Source organism: Ips typographus, linkage group LG7, assembly GCF_016097725.1.
Source record: "Ips typographus isolate SLU linkage group LG7, UJ_Ityp_2.0, whole genome shotgun sequence".
NCBI classification, from domain to species: Eukaryota; Metazoa; Arthropoda; class Insecta; order Coleoptera; family Curculionidae; genus Ips; species Ips typographus.
The window spans coordinates 5449221-5465843 of record NC_138428.1 but is presented as its reverse complement, the minus strand read 5'-3'; the positions used below and the strand labels follow the sequence as shown (position 1 = coordinate 5465843).

The 16623-nt window shown below is 38.5% G+C and overlaps 1 protein-coding gene across 3 annotated transcripts in view; it reads right to left on the bottom strand.

Moving 5' to 3' along the window:
- The window catches only part of LOC145732157 (uncharacterized), a 32601-nt gene extending 16112 nt beyond the window's left edge, over positions 1-16489 (bottom strand). For all 3 annotated transcript variants that reach the window (XM_081984251.1, XM_081984253.1, XM_081984254.1), the window contains exons 1-2: positions 16354-16489; positions 1534-1748 (exon numbers count right to left, since the gene is read on the bottom strand). In XM_081984251.1, the coding sequence (XP_081840377.1) occupies positions 1534-1748; positions 16354-16393 (255 nt within the window). In that variant the 5' untranslated portion in view covers positions 16394-16489. The remainder of the gene's footprint in view (positions 1-1533; positions 1749-16353) is intronic.
- Positions 16490-16623: the final 134 nt, after the last annotated feature.

Genomic DNA, 16623 nt, shown 5'->3' with positions numbered 1-16623 from the left:
TAGTTTTCACAATTTTAGTGTTTGCGACGCTACACTACTCGTAACTGGCACAAGTTAGACCCCTCGAGTGACGTGTCGTTTTCGAGTAATTTGGGGACGGGGAATCGATTCCCGCGCTCAAAAATTGTCTAACTGATCAACCCAGCCAGTTCCAGTGCGATACAGGGTGAGCCAACTAACCTTGAACCTATTTTACGCGGTTAACCTAAATATTATACGTCCAGGAAACTGGTTGATACATTGGACTTTACAATTAAGTCGATGAAACGGTTGCATGGATTTGAATTGCATTTCCGTTTCGTTTTTTTATGCAATTTTGACTAGACCAGTTTGCAACGTCCCCTTCAGGGTTGGGAATACATTATAAGGGGTAGTTGGTTTTCTAACGGTTTCTAGTCTGGCCCTTTTACTATTTTAGGGTCGGTTACGCCCTTTTAGGTTAAATTAACCAGTCCCAGGTAACCGGTACCTTGGGAAGATCATTTTTTATCAACAAGGTGACTCTTATACGTAATTGAAGGTTACCGAGTAATTAGCGTTGCATGGCTAGTTTGATTGTGCAAGCGGTTTCTATTGTTTCTAAGGCGGACGTTGACAAACTTTCCAATAAGTAACACTTTATTAGCTTGTTAAACGTTTGGAGCAGTTTGCAGGTGTCACTGCTAGATTTGGGTGGAAAACGGAAAATTCAAAATGGCCGCGTGTGGCAACCATTTTGGATTATCGACATTGTTGCCGCACCTTAACGATTTTCTTTAATATTTCATTTCGATTTACTAGTTTTGCCTCGAAAATGTCCTTGTCCCACTTTTGTCTTATTATTGTTATGTCTATGCGGCAACATTGTTTGCCAATCGTGTTTGTTTGCCGCAATTTTTATCACACTTGTCTAGGTGTGATTATGGTTTATTTTCGTTTCTACGTTAAACATTTTTTCGCACTACCCTACAGCCGTTACTATGACAGCTACAGCCTGTCACTCCACGTCATTGGATAGCCTGAAGTGTCCCCTACAATTCGTCTTATAAAGTGTTTGAAGCTAAAACGTCAAATAACCGAGTTTTAAGAGGTTAAATGGATAGGCAACATAAAGGGGTGGTACCGTGTAACTTTTTTCTATTTCCTCGAATATCTCCTAAACTAGTCGCTTTACGAGGATGGTTGTAAGGGTGAAAAAGTTGCCTTTGGGGGTGTTTTATCGAATGCAATGTTAAGTTGGGGGATTACTTGAAGTTTTACCGGACTAAATAAAAAAATGTCTACGTCAAACTGGAATTTGTCTGCGAATGTTATCGGGTAGAAAATTCCACTTTATTAGCGGGGATTAAGTGCACGACTAATTATCGTAGATCCCCAGACAGACTTGACGTAATTTCACCGGAAAATGAGTAATCGGGTAATAATAATCACTGTTCCGACATCGCAAAAGGATTAAGTCTGGCTAAACACGTGTTTAGATAGCGAGTACCCTCCTTTTTTGGGGAAACCAGTGGCGTATACCAAAACTACAACACAAAAACACACAAAACTTACGGGAGTGGTTGGGGTGGCGGACGACACTGGCGTAGGGGCGGTAGGGGGGGCGGCGACGTCACGCCGCTCCCGGCACTCAGGACGCAACAGCAGACACGAGGCCAGACCGAGGACGGCGCCTGCCGCCGCCGCCGCTGCCAATGCCGCGACCGCCCACGCGGGCGGCACTCGGCGCAAAATGGGCGGCGACGGGTGGTGGTAATCGCCAAGGGCCGCTGCAAACGCGAATACTTCACTATTTTTAGTTAAATTAAAAGTAACAAAAACTTTCTTATTTGTCAAGCTAGAAGTATGAAGTGACACATCATTTCAGGCTACTTTGACCCAACTAACCTAAATCCGAAAGAATTTTTTTGATATCTCCTCAACTGACATTTTTGAGGTACCTCAATTACCTCTAACCTTTGTTGAATCGTAACCAAAATTGAACACCGTGATCTCAAAGCCATTTAGAACACATTTCATCTTTATCAATTCTTTCGTATCTTTTACCATTTTTGAGTTATTCAGGTGAACAAACCCCTCAAAAAATGCCATAACTTTCTTATTTATTAAGCTAAAAGTATGAACTGACACATCATTTCAGGCTACTTTGACCCAACTAAGCTAAATCCGAAAGAATTTTTTTGATATCTCCTCAATCTGAAAAACTCAATTTTGAGGTTTTTGAAATTTTAGTGAGGAGTATCAAAAAAAGAGTATTAATTTCTGCTGGCTACTAAGCACCTATAAATAAAATTTGAAATTAACCAAAAAAAAACAGATTTTGCATTAAAACTGCCTCAAATACCTCAATTGAGGTGTTGGTAACTTTGTTTAGGTGTTACTTAGGTATATGAAGTGACCACTCGTTTTCGACTAATTTGGGGACGCCCTATCGATTGGTGCAGTTATTTTTGCTGTATCTCATCACCTGGCTGAGATACTTTGTATATAAAAAGTTGTTTTTGGCGTTCTCGCTCTCTCTCTGGCTCTGTTGAGATATTTATATTTTTTTTAGTGTGGTTACCCCCCACTAGAGTTAATGTCGCGCACCCAATTTGGTTTTCCGGTTGTCGCCAAATGTAGGAGAAAGAAAAAAAGCAGCCAGTGCAATAAAAGGGGGTCTAGACTATCAAGGTCGGCAATCAATTAACAGATTTGTCGAGAAAAAAACAAAACACGGTACTAATGGTGCACCGAGCGTCCACGCCGACTGGTTCCGAAATCGTGGTAGTACCCGGACCGGTTCTGATTCATTTTTCATAAAGCCGTCGCCTTGTTTTTTTTTACCATTTTCAGTCGTCTCACTTCGTTCGTCTCGAAACCGAGTAAAACGTCTGATTTATTGTGAACGAGGACGTTTTGCAATTCTCTCCGAAGTAAAAAGCTTCTACGTTCTAGACACTTTTTTACGCGCGAGAAAAGACCACAATTGAACGGCTGTAACTCCGGTACTATCAAAGTTAGATGGAAGAAATTGTAGGAGGTATTAGAACAACTAAAGCCGGTAATTTTACGTTGAGGGTGGTTTTTTGCTATCTCTTACCGTTTTCGAGATATGAGGTCAAACGTAAAAGTAGCTGTAACTTTGTTATTCGTCAAGATAACCACTCCGACTCACCACTCCTTTTCGACTAACTTGGGGTCAAGGAATCGACCTGTCAAGTCAAATTTAGTGTATCTTGAAAACTGACTGAAAAACTTGGTTTAGGAAAGCCATTTTGAATTTTTTCGAACTGGGTGAAAGATATCGGAAAATTGACTGTATATTTGGAAAGGCCATCCCCGAATTAGTCGAAAAGGAGGTGCAACTTCTCAGGTCTACGATGCAAGCCAAACGAGTTGCGTGCGGGTTTTACTTCAATTGAGGCATTTCCAACTCGTTTATTTTTCACGTTAGACCTATCAAGTGACCACTCGTTTTCGACTAATTTCGGGTCAAGGAATCGACCTGTCAAGCCAAATTTACCATATCTTGAAAACTAACAGAAAAACTTGACAAATCTTAGTAAATTTCAAAATTAAAAAAAAATCAATTGTGACCAGTGATAGAACAAGTAAAGCTAATCATTTTATGTTAGATACAATTTTTTCAAATTTCTTACCGTTTTCGAGATATAAAGCCAAACGCAAAAGTGGCTGTAACTTTGTTATTTGTTAAGATAACCACCCCGACTGACCACTCCTTTTCGACTAACTTGGGGTCAAGGAATCGATCTGTCCAGTCAAAATTAGCGTATCTCGAAAACTGGACGAGAAACCTGAAAATTTCCCGAAAAATCTGACGCAAGCACCGATAATACATTGTAATCATTTCGGTTACACTAGCAAATGTTTCGTCTAGGTCTGAGTAATTTCGTTTTTCAGTTTGTTGTTATTTCCAGACGATCCAGACAAAACATAAACCGATCGGTTTATAATAAGGCCATTCATAAAAAAGTAAACGGCCGTCGATCGATTCGATGCTATTTCGAAAACTCGAGCGCAGACGAATAATAAACTGAACTCCCTCCCGCAGAAAAATTAGGGAATTTCGGTGCAATCCGCGTTTTGTCATTGATCCGACCTTGGGAACGACGAAACGGTCCGCGATATGCAAAACGCCCAAAAAAAAGTGCAGCAGGTACGAGACACTTGTCGGACTGAAAGGGCCCCGAATTGCAAATTAGCCTCGTATAGGTGACACGGTTGAAGAATTTTAATTTTACACAACCGAGACGTTAATATGGCGGACAGGAGTTGAGATAGAGCAAAAATAACCTCACCAATCGATTCTTTGACCCAAAATTAGTCGAAAACGAGTGGTCACTTCATAGGTCTAACATGAAAAATAAACGAGTTGGAAATGCCTCAATTGAGGTAAAACCCTCACTCAACTCGTTTGGCTTGCATCGTAGACCTACGAAGTTGCACCTCCTTTTCGACTAATTTGGGGATGGCCTTTCCAAAAATCCAGTCAATTTTCCGATATCTTTCACCCAGTTTGAAAAAATTCAAAATGGCTTCCCAAAACCAAGTTTCTCGTCCAGTTTTCGAGATACGCTAAATTTGACTTGACAGGTCGATTCCTTGACCCCAAATTAGTCGAAAACGAGTGGTCACTTGATAGGTCTAACATAAAAAATAAACGAGTTGGAAATGCCTCAATTGAGGTAAAACCCTCACTCAACTCGTTTGGCTTGCATCGTAGACCTACGAAGTTGCACCTCCTTTTCGACTAATTTGGGGATGGGCTTTCCAAAAATCCAGTCAATTTTCCGATATCTTTCACCCAGTTCGAAAAACTTGCTATAGCACCGAAACGGGAGGGTTGTAAACCGATATAATAATAAACGCGATGGAATCTGAAGTAAATCGAGGCAGCTGTGTCTAGGTCAGACAGTCGGGCCCGTTACGTTGCGTCGCAGGCCGGAATATTATCTGGAGCTTAGTAGGCTCGTATTCCGGGCTCGTCTAGCCGACGTAGGATTCCAGATTTAGTAGCGCCCCCTCTCTTGTATCGATCGCGGTTGGCCTGTCTAGCCGGTCCCCTCCTCCCCGACTCTTTACAAGAAAAAAGTGCAGTTTCGTTGTTAACAAAACGAGGCCGCAGACGATTACATTTACAAAATGGCGGACCTTCACTACAATGGAAAGTCGAGGTTGCCGTTCTATTTGTTCATAGAACCGTATATTTTTCAGTCTAGACTGATTACCTAATAAGTGAAAATGACCGTTTACTTTCGTTTAATTCAGTAAAAATCTTGAAAAAAAATTATTTTCTTCTCCAGAAAGAGTTATCAGACAAGAAGTCAAATGATGCTAACTTCCTTATTTGTTGAGATAAATATATGTTGCGACCCATTATTTCAGGCTAGTTTAATCCAACTAAACCGATTCTAACCTCATTTTTTGGATAAATTAGTTTTTTAAAAAAATATCGCTTATTTTATGTCAACTAGGCTTACAACGCGTTTTCCGCTAATTTGAAACATTGAAACATCAATTCTGTAGTTCCGCACCAGTCGAGTTTACTCGCGGCCGTCTCGTAGTGCAACAGACGGTGCACCGCCTTATCAAAGGGGTCTGCAACCGTCTAGACTCCAGATTCCGGGAAATCGTCTTTTGTTTTTTTTTGTTCGTGCACAGACGCCCCTTTGTCTGCGTCGACTACGATGCAATCGGGAATAAATGTAACCGAGTTCAAATTACTCAAATTTACCTCAATATTGCCCAACTAACCTCAAAATTTATCAAATTTTCTATGGATTGTGGCACCTCGTTTTCGACTAATTTGGGGTCAAGAAATCGACCTGTCAAGTCAAATTTAGCGTATCTTGAAAACTGACTGAAAAACTTGGTTTTGGGAAGCCATTTTGAATTTTTTCGAACTGGGTGAAAGATATCAGAAAAATGACTGTATTTTTGGAAAGCCCATCCCCGAATTAGTCGAAAAGGAGGTGCAACTTCGTAGGTCTACGATGCAAGCCAAACGAGTTGAGTGAGGGTTTTTATCTCAATTGAGGCATTTCCAACTCGTTTATTTTTCATGTTAGACCTACAAAGTGACCACTCGTTTTCGACTAATTTTGGGTCAAGGAATCGATTGGTCAAGTCGTTTTTGTGTTAACTCGTAGTGGGTTCGAGAAAAATCAAAATGGCGCCGTAAAGACAAGGCGGAAGCGTCAAAGTAACCAAACTAAATCAATGTGTCTGTTTTATTGTACGCAGCTGTGAATGGGGCGCACTAAACGCACTAATAACGACACTTAATGCGTCAACTCCTGTCACTTTACGAATTAAAACGCGGAAAAGTTGATAAAAAACGAGCGTAATTTCCCAATTTCCCACCGTAATAAATCTCCTGAAAAAAAATCTAATTATAGAACGTCTGTTTAGGTTTACTGAATAATGGGTCGCTTTAGTTGTTTCTTATGCCCGCGAAGCGTGTAAGGACGGCTTTAACATCGATCCGGGTGTCAAAATAAACAATCAACCACACTGTCTCGGATTTATCTAACCGCACGCACAGGAATTAATCGTTCCGCCATTTTGAATTATCTCGAACTGGGTTAAAGTTATCAACAATCTAATGGTTTTGTTGGATTCCCTGACCCCAAATTAGTCGAAAACGAGTGGTCGAAACCCATATTTACCTCATCAAAATGTGAGGTCAGTTAAGCCAAAATGAGGTCAGTGATTTTAAAATTTAAGACTTTTTTGTCTTTGAGACCTGATTTTCTACTAAATTAAACCCGTACAATCCGGTGGTGAGGTTAGTTTTATCGTATCTCCCACACAGAATGAGTTTTAAAAAAATTTACCGCCATTTTGAATTATCTCGAACTGGGTTAAAGTTTTCCACAAACTGATGGTTTAGTTGGATTCCCTGACCTCAAGTTAGTCGAAAATGAGGTGCTACAGTCCAGGAGAAAATTTAAAAAAATCCTTTTGACCTCACTGGTAATCGGGTGTAAATGAGGTCAATTTCAATTGATTGTAGAGAGTGACCACTCGTTTTCGACTAATTCGGGTACGCTGAATCTAGTGGTGAAAGCAGTTTTTTGTTAACTGTTAAACTAAAGGAGTTAGCGACGTAGGTCAATTAAATTGAGGTAATTTTCAGGTCAGGTTGTAGTGAACGTAAAATATCGAGCGACCTCTCGTTTTCGACTAAATCGAGGTCGCCCGATCCGTTGGTAATGTTCGTATTACGGTAATCCCCACCGTAATCGTTCGAAACGACCTCCGCCGATGCAGTTTGGTCGCGGCCCCAAAACCGCAACTATTTGCATAAAAACTTACCGTGTTCCAATAAAATGGCCCCCGCCAGACACCGAAAATGACGTTGTTTGTCTGCTCAGCCGTCTAGACTCAATAAAATTGCGATGCATACGCCAGTTAACTGATAACGACAACGGTAATAACCACGATAAATATTTTTATTTGGTCGCCATTGTTCGACGCCATTTTTAGACGCGGTCGATCGACTAGACGCCATTTTGTTTATCACAATCGCCATTTTGATACTCTAAACAATGGACGCCATTTTGATTTTTACCCCCAAAAAATCTATTCCACCATTCTGATGTTTGTGGACGCCATTTTGAAACTCAGACTTAATTGTCGGACGCCATCTTGTATTGCAACGCGTAAACAATCTGTACCACCATTTTCAGTTTTAGAGACGCCATTTTGATTTTTTCGCCTAAAAAATCGTTTCCACCATTTTGATTTTTATGGGCGCCATCTTGATTATCTCAGACGCCATTTTGCAACTCAGACTAAATTAATAGACGCCATCTTGATTTTTACGCCTAAAAAATCGATTCCGCCATTCTGATGTTTATAGACGCCATTTTGATTATCACAGACGCCATTTTGATTTTTTCGCCTAAAAAGTCGTTTCCACCATTTTGATTTTTATGAACGCCATCTTGATTATCTCAAACGACATTTTGCAACTCAGACTAAATTAATAGACGCCATTTTGATTTTTTTTGCCTAAAAAATCGTTTCCATCATTTTGATTGTTATAGATGCCATTTTAACTACAAAAACTAGTTGCTAAGCCAAACAAATGAAAATCTCAAAACATCCGCCATTTTGAAAACTTCTCTCTCAATTCCAAAATGGCCGTCGTAATGGTTTTCACGGTTACGAACACAAAACGGATTTTTCTTGCAGAGTGTACCGAATCTTCTTGACGCGATGGTGAAGGAGCCTCGAATCACAATCGAACCTGAAAAATCGTAGTTTTTCGCGATTTTCTCGTAAACGAAGCGTCGTACCGGAAAAATTCACGACTAAAAAAAGACTTGTTAGATTACCAGCTACACGGTGACCAAGTTTGACTGCGATCGCTCCAGTACTTTTGGAGATATTCGAGAAAAACGACCAAGCAAACAGTAAAATCACTTACGGGCGCCGCGAAGAATGCGGATGTTGTTCTCTGTTTTACCGTTTCGTCATCGGAATGCTTACCTGCAACAGACAAAGAGAGAAACATTAATTATGCGAAAATTATGATTAGAGATAGTAATTCGAGAATTAACAGAAAAATTCAATTCTTCGAAAATTGTTGCCCAGTTTTTGTTAATCAACCTCGAACTATTGTTTCCAGTCGTTTTTAAAGTGATTGCAGTAAAATTATCTTTCTCGAATTTTCTCGAATTGCAATATTTGCCAGAAAAATGGAAATTTTTTAAAATAATTGCTCAGATTCTTTCTCACACTGTCGTTTCCAAAGTAATTACAGTAAAATGAAAAATTAACTTTCTCGAATTTTCTCGAATTGCTTTAAACAAGTTCAAGTATGATTTAAAAAAAACTACATTACTGAATCTATTAGACTATGATTTTTCACCAATTTTGTCTCAATTTTACAAAAAAATATCTTTCTCGAATTTTCTCGAATTGTAATATTTGCCAGAAAAATTTAAGTTTTTTAAAATAATTGCTCAGATTCTTTCTCAGACTGTCGTTTCCAAAGTAATTACAGTAAAATTATCTTTCTCGAATTTCTTTAAACAAGTTCAGGTAGGATCTTAAAAAAATTAAATTACTGAATCTATTATTAGAGTAGCATCGACTATGATTTCCTAAGATTTTTAGCTGAATTTAAGAAAAGTTATCTTTCTCGAATCGCTCAAATGTCAACTTTTAAGATTTATTCCAGTGAATTTATTAATGGAGTTCCCTAAAATTAGGGTTTTTTAGCATTTTTGCGTTAAGGTATCTTTCTCGAATTTCGTGTCGGTTACGGATCGGCACAGTAAATCCTCTTAAGCGGTTTCGTTGCTTCCTCTTGGATCGCCTTCGAAGGCGTTCGACCCTAAAACCGAGTTGAACGACCCGGAGCGAGCAGGTTTACATCGAAAGTAAACGTTCCATCGGCGACTTTGGCCTTTTCTTGTGCGTACGACCTTCAATCGCAAAGGGCGACCGTTTTTCCCCCCCCTTTTTGACGTCACTGGTCTCCCCTATTGGTTGCCGGGGCAACCTTACGCACGTGGCAACAGTGCGTGACTGATTGACCCTCCTTTCCCCTCAAACGAGATTCAGCCCTCCTTCCCCTCCACTTTATCGGGACGAGAAAAGTTTTAATTGGAAAACGTGAATGTTTTATGGCCGGTAGCGCGACTAATCGGCCTTAATCGATTAATTAACTCGGCCGAGTGATTTAACGGCCGATTCGTCGATAAAACCGAGTTTTTCCTTACTTTTTGCCATGAAAACGAATCCGAGCGAGGCGAGAGCTTTAAAACAAGTAGTCAAAAAACTTTTGAAACCGAGTGGAAATCATGGTGTAAACCCGTCCAATAACATTACCAAACTGTTTAACCAACTTTTTGCAATTTACAAGCTTTTTTAAGAAATTCGAGAAAATTCGAGAAAGATAATTTTACTGTAATTACTTTGGAAAGGACAGTCTGAGAAAGAATCTGAGCAATTATTTTAAAAAATTTCACTTTTTCTGGCAAATATTGCAATTCGAGAAAGATAATTTTACTCCAAACGCAACGAAAACGTGCAAAAATTTTAGCTTGAAGCTACCCAACAATAATAGCAAGAGTTTGAAAGGTTATTTCGAGAATTCGAGAAAATTCGAGAAAGATAATTTCAATAAGTCTCATCGAAAATGACCAGGAATTTTGGTGTGAATCGGTTCAACGACAATTCTAAAGTTTTTAGATACATTTTGGTATTTTCTCGAAATTTTGAGAAAGATATTTTGGGTTTGAATGCTCCAATTTTAGGGCTTATTCAGGACTTCGTTACTCGATTGGCACACTTTGAAATCTCATTTTTCTAATTCTCGAAATTTCAGTGACAAATGCGTAAAACTATCTTTCTCGAAAATTCTCGAATCGTCAAAACAAGTAGATTAACTGTCAAAATGTTGGTAAAAAGTATTGAACTGTCATTGGGTGAGTGTACTCTAAACTATCCACAACTTTTCAGGCTGATTGTACAAATTATAGCTTTCTCGAAAGTTCTCGAACCGTTAAAACAAGCAGATTAACTGTAGAAATTTTGGTAAAAAGTGTTGAACTGTCATTGGGTGAGTGTACTCTAAATTATCCACAACTTTTCAAGCTGATTGTACTAATTATAGCTTTCTCGAAAATTCTCGAACCGTTAAAATAAGCAGATTAACTGTGAAATTTTGGTAAAACGTATTGAAATGTTATTGGGTGAGTGTACTCTAAACTGTCCACAAGTTTTCAACCAGATTGTATGGAAAATAGCTTTCTCGAATCGTTAAAACAAGCAGATTAATTGTACAAATTTTGGTAAAAAGTGTGGAACGGTCATTGGGTGAGTGTACTCTAAACTATCCACAACTTTTCAGGCTGATTGTACGAATTATAGCTTTCTCGAAAACTCTCGAACCGTCAAAACAAGCAGATTAACTGTAAAAATTTTGATAAAACGCGTTGAACGGTCATTGGGTGAGTGTACTCTAAACTATCCACAACTTTTCAAGCAGATTGTACAAATTATAGCTTTCTCGAAAATTCTCGAATCGTTAAAACTTTTGCACAATTTAGGTTTTTCGTCAAAAATTGTGTTTTTTTTCGATGTTTTTGACCTTTTAACGGGTTCCGGAACCGTTGCTACCGCTCTCATTAGACGAATTGGCTTGTCTGTTTGTTTTTCCCATTAAAACCAACGAGATAAGGTGTATCTTTCGGTCAATCGCGCGCGTTCTCGAATTAACGAGACGAAACGGTTTTATAACCCTTCTTTTTTCCTTGTTTACAAAGTGAGAGACAAAAAAAAAACCGACACTGACTGGCCTTTGACCTGTCGCGACAGGACCGTACTCGAAACGGTTCTGATTCGTCGCATTTTCCTACGGTCGCTGAATGGTTTTTAGGGCCGTTCCGGTCCTGTTTCGTTCGCTAAAATTGGGATATTATCTTGTTAGACTTCAGCAGTCGGTCTCGAGTGAAGATATACGTTTTTATGGGTTTTTAATTGTCCATTTGTATGCAGACCGCGTACCAGATTGGGAATGTGCAACTCGCCACCGGTACGTGACTAAAAGTCAGTTTTTACGCATTTTCTCGAAAATTCGAGAAAGCTAATTTTTATCCATTTTTGAGGATTAAATGGTTTTTGAAACGTACGTCATGGTTGCACATTCAATTTTTAAATTATTCACTGTTTTTCCTGACTTCTCGAATAAATTCGAGAAGGGTAATTTGATCGCAATTTCTCTAATTTAACAAGTGCTTTGACACAGTTTTTTGCAAATATCTCCTTGATAAGGGCCTTTAGGGAAAAAGTGCCGTAATACAATCTTGTAGAGAATGAAATTCCCTACAACTTTCCTTATTTCCACTTTTTTGATATTCTTTCAAATAACCGAGTTACGCTTGTTTGACTGTGTTTAGGGTCTTCTAAAGCACTTTTTTGTGCGTTGACACAGTTTTAAGGGAATTATTCCCTAAGGAGGCCCTTTAGGGAAAAAGTACCTTAATACAATCTTGTAGAGAATAAAATTACCTACAATTTTCCTTATTCACACTTTTTTGATATTTTTTCAAATAACTGATTTATACACTCGTTTTATTTTTTAAAACAGTTTTCATTGAATATCTCCCTTAAATGACCTTTTAGAGCAAAAGTACTTTAATTCAATTTTGTAGAGAATGAAATTCCCTACAACTTTCCTTATTTCCACTTTTTCGATATTTTTTTCAAATAACCGAGTTATGCTTGTTTGACTGTGTTTAGGGTCTTCTAAAGCACTTTTTTGTGCTTTGACACAGTTTTAAGGGAATTATTCCCTAAGGAGGCCCTTTAGGGAAAAAGTACCGTAATACAATCTTGTAGAGAATAAAATTCCCTACAACTTTCCTTATTTACACTTTTTGGATATTTTTTCAAATAACTGATTTATACACTCGTTTCACTTTTTAAAACAGTTTTCAGGGAATATCTCCCTTAAATGATCTTTTAAAGCAAAAGTACCTTAACGCAATCTTGAAGAGAATGAAATTCCCTACAACTTTCCTTATTTACACTTTTTTGATATTTTTTCAAATAACCGAGTTATGCTTGTTTGACTGTATTTAGGGTGTTTTAAAGCACTTTTTTGTGCTTTGACACAGTTTATCCCAAATATCTCCTTAAAAAGGCCCTTTAGGGAAAAAGTACCTTAATACAATCTTGTAGAGAATAAAATTCCCTACAACTTTCTTTATTTACACTTTTTGGATATTTTTTCAAATAACTGATTTATACACTCGTTTCACTTTTTAAAACAGTTTTCAGGGAATATCTCCCTTAAATGATCTTTTAAAGCAAAAGTACCTTAACGCAATCTTGAAGAGAATGAAATTCCCTACAACTTTCCTTATTTACACTTTTTTGATATTTTTTCAAATAACCGAGTTATGCTTGTTTGACTGTGTTTAGGGTGTTTTAAAGCACTTTTTTGTGCTTTGACACAGTTTATCCCAAATATCTCCTTAAAAAGGCCTTTTAGGGAAAAAGTGCCGTAATACAATCTTGTAGAGAATGAAATTCCTTACAAATATCCTTATTTACACTTTTTTGATATTTTTTCAAATAACTGAGTTATGCTTGTTTGACTGTGTTTAGGGTCTTTTAAAGCACTTTTTTGTGCTTTTAACACAGTTTTTAGGGAATTATTCCTTAAGAAGGCCCTTTAGGAAAAAAGTACCGTAATACAATCTTGTAGAGAATGAAATTACCTACAATTTTCCTTATTCACACTTTTTTGATATTTTTTCAAATAACCAAGTTACGCTTGTTTGACTGTGTTTAGGGTCTTCTAAAGCACTTTTTTGTGCTTTGATACAGTTTTTCCCAAATATCTCCTTAAAAAGGCCCTGTAGGGAAAAAGTACTTTGATACAATTTTGTAGAGAATAAAATTCCCTACAACATTCCTTATTTACACTTTTTTGATATTTTTTCAAATAACCGAGTTACGCTTGTTTGACTGTGTTTAAGGTGTTCTAAAGCACTTTTTTGTGCTTTAACACAGCTTTAAGGCAATATCTCCTTAAGGAGGCCCTTTAGGGCAAAAGTACCGTAATACAATCTTGTAGAGAATAAAATTCCCTACAACTTTCCTTATTTACATTTTTTTCATATTTCCTCAAATAACCGAGTTATGCTTGATTGAACTGGTTTAGGGTCTTTTGAAGCACTTTCAGTCAAATCTTTCACCCACTTTGAGAAAATTCAAAATGGCGTCCCAGTTTCAGTCATTTTTGTACTGTAGACACCCCCCCCCCCCAATCTATTTTGATTTTCGCGCTCGCCATCAAGTCTAGCCTCGATATAATCTATCGGCGCGACGTTGCCGTCTCTTCCCGATTTTCGGTAGTTTTGCGGAATTGACAGTAGGCGTGGCACGTACGTAACGTCGATTATATCATCGTAGAAACGAGACGAACGACTTGGCAACCGATCGACGGTACAGCCCGAGTAATTCGTGTTTACCTTTTGGCATCATTACTGCATTACTAATAGTGCCGCAAATAGATTTTTCGCCGTCTAAATCCGAACCGTTTGATTTCTAATTATAATTATTATTCCGAAGGATTGTTTTTTTGATGGTGTAAACGTGGCGCGCCAAAACAAGCCTGAAAATAATTTGAAGCGGGCTGTAGCGACCTTTAAGTGGCCGTGATCCGAATGTGCAATACGTCAATCGAAACAGCTTGAAGTGAACTACAATTGACCCAAAAATGGTGACTGTAGCTCTACCGCTTGCCGAGATATCGACTAGACAAGATTTCAGTTGGAAATTACTAGTTTTTTCACTTTTAACCGTCCTGTAGTGACCTTAAAGTACCACCAATGTCAAATTGCAATACAGTACCTGAAAGGGTTGTTATTTAGCTGTATTTGACATGAATTTCAAGGCTGTAGCCTAAAACCACTAGGAGATACCTTAGTCAAACCATTAAGTGATAATTTCAACGTGTTTCACGTTAGTTTGAAATACCTCAAAGTAAAAACTTATAAATGGGCTGTTATCCCTTAAAAACTGGAGGCTGTAGCCCTACTTAGTCTTGAGATTTCATTAAAATATTGTAATTGTTAGACTTTTTGTGCATTTTCCAACTTTGACCGTCCTGTAGTGACCTTGAAACACTTTTAATGTAAATTTGCAATATAGTGCCTCAAAGGGTTGTTATTTAGCTCTACTTGAGGAAACTTTCAAGGCTGTAGCCCAAAACCACTAGGAGATATCTCAGTCAAACCATTAATTGGTAATTTTAACTTTTTTAACAAACCACGTTTTTCGTAATCTTTGACTGTCCTGTAGTGACCTAAAGGTTCTTTTCAGGTTAGGTTGCAGTATATCAACGAAAAGGGCGTTAAAAGGACTACATTTTGGCGCAAAAATCACGGCTGTAGCCCTACGCGTTTTGCAAACATTCCGGTTTTTTTCAGCCCTTTATATCAACGTTGACCTACATTCTCTCCCTTTCCCCCACTTGCGTCAATTGAATCCCCTTTTAGGGCCCGGTCCCGGTGCGTAATCTTCCGGCCCTTGCTAAAACAAAGGGCTCGTTTCAGTTGCAAAAGCGCCGTTGCCACATTTCCAGGCGTCGATCGGCTTAATTTTTAAGTTTGAGCGTCCTGTAGGCATATTAAAGACAAAGTGATGGTAGATTCCAGTACGTCATTCGATAGGGCGTTAAATAAACTGTAGTTGAGCAAACATTCAAGGCTGTAGCTGTAAGCGTTTTCGAGTTATTTCAAAAAAACTACAACTCGGTTATTTAAGAGTTTTCTTAGTTTTTGCTGTTTTTTCGACTTTTGATCGTCCTGTAGGCCCTTCAAACGCATTTTGATGCTAGATTGTGATACATCACTGGAAAGGGCATTAAATAAGGAGTAATTGGGTAAAAAAATCAAGGCTGTAACTGCAAGCATTTTCGAGTTATTTAAAAAAAACTACAACTTAGCTATTTAAGAGTTTTCTTAGTTTTTGGTGTTTTTTGACTTTTGATCGTCCTGTAGGCCCCTAAAACGCATTTTGATGCTAGATTGCAATACATCACTGGAAAGGGCATTAAATCAGGTGTAGTTTGGTAAAAAAAATCAAGACTGTAGCTGTAAGCGTTTTCGAGTTATTTCAAAAAAACTGCTACTTGGTTATTTAAGAGTTTTCATAGTTTTTGGGGTTTTTTGACTTTTGACCGCTCTGTAGGCTCGTAAAACGCATTTTGATGCTAGATTGTAATACATCACTGGAAAGGGCATTAAATAAGGAGTAATTGGGTAAAAAAATCAAGGCTGTAGCTGTAAGCGTTTTCGAGTTATTTCAAAAAAACTACAACTTGGTTATTTAAGAGTTTTCTTAGTTTTACGTGTTTTTGGGGGCGGCTACAGCCCTTCTCCTCCCTCCCTAAGAGTGGTGGGGGGACATTTTTATAGTCCCCCGCCACATATCGATCCTAAAACCGACAGAGACTCGTTAAAAGGGAGAAAAGTCGGAGAATGCCGCTAAAAACGGATGAACTAAACAAAGGGACGCCAGGGATTTCCCTCTCTCTCCTCCTTTCCCCTATTTTCCTGTAGGAGGGGAAGGGTAATCACTGGCAGACTGCAAGAATTGAATCTAAAAAAATTGTTTTTTTTTAATTAATTCAATTTTAAAATTTGCCAACCAGTTTGCGAGTTTTCTGAAAATGCCGCCATTTTGAATTTTCTTGGATCCAGTGACAGCTGGAGCAAAAATGACAGCAGAATTGAATTCCCTGACCCCAAATTAGTCGAAAATGAGGTGCAACAAGATGGGGGTTGATTGAAGAAATTTCTGGTGTTTTCAGGCTAAAAGTGAGGTTATACTGGGACTTACATGAATCAGTATCCTGCGCATGCGCCGATGGCATGGACATTAAAGGATCGCTGGTGGCGCCATCCGAGTGGTCCGTACTAGTGAAATTCACGACACTATCAATCACAACACTATCACCACTGGTGACGTCACTATAATTAGTGAAGTGAGTCGTTTCGGTGACGGTCCGATAGGGGTCGTCGTCGTCGTCTTGTCTGGCCGACGCCGCAATTAAGCTACTTATATCACTTTTCCTTAGAACTAAACTGGAAGAGGTCGCTGTTTTGGAAT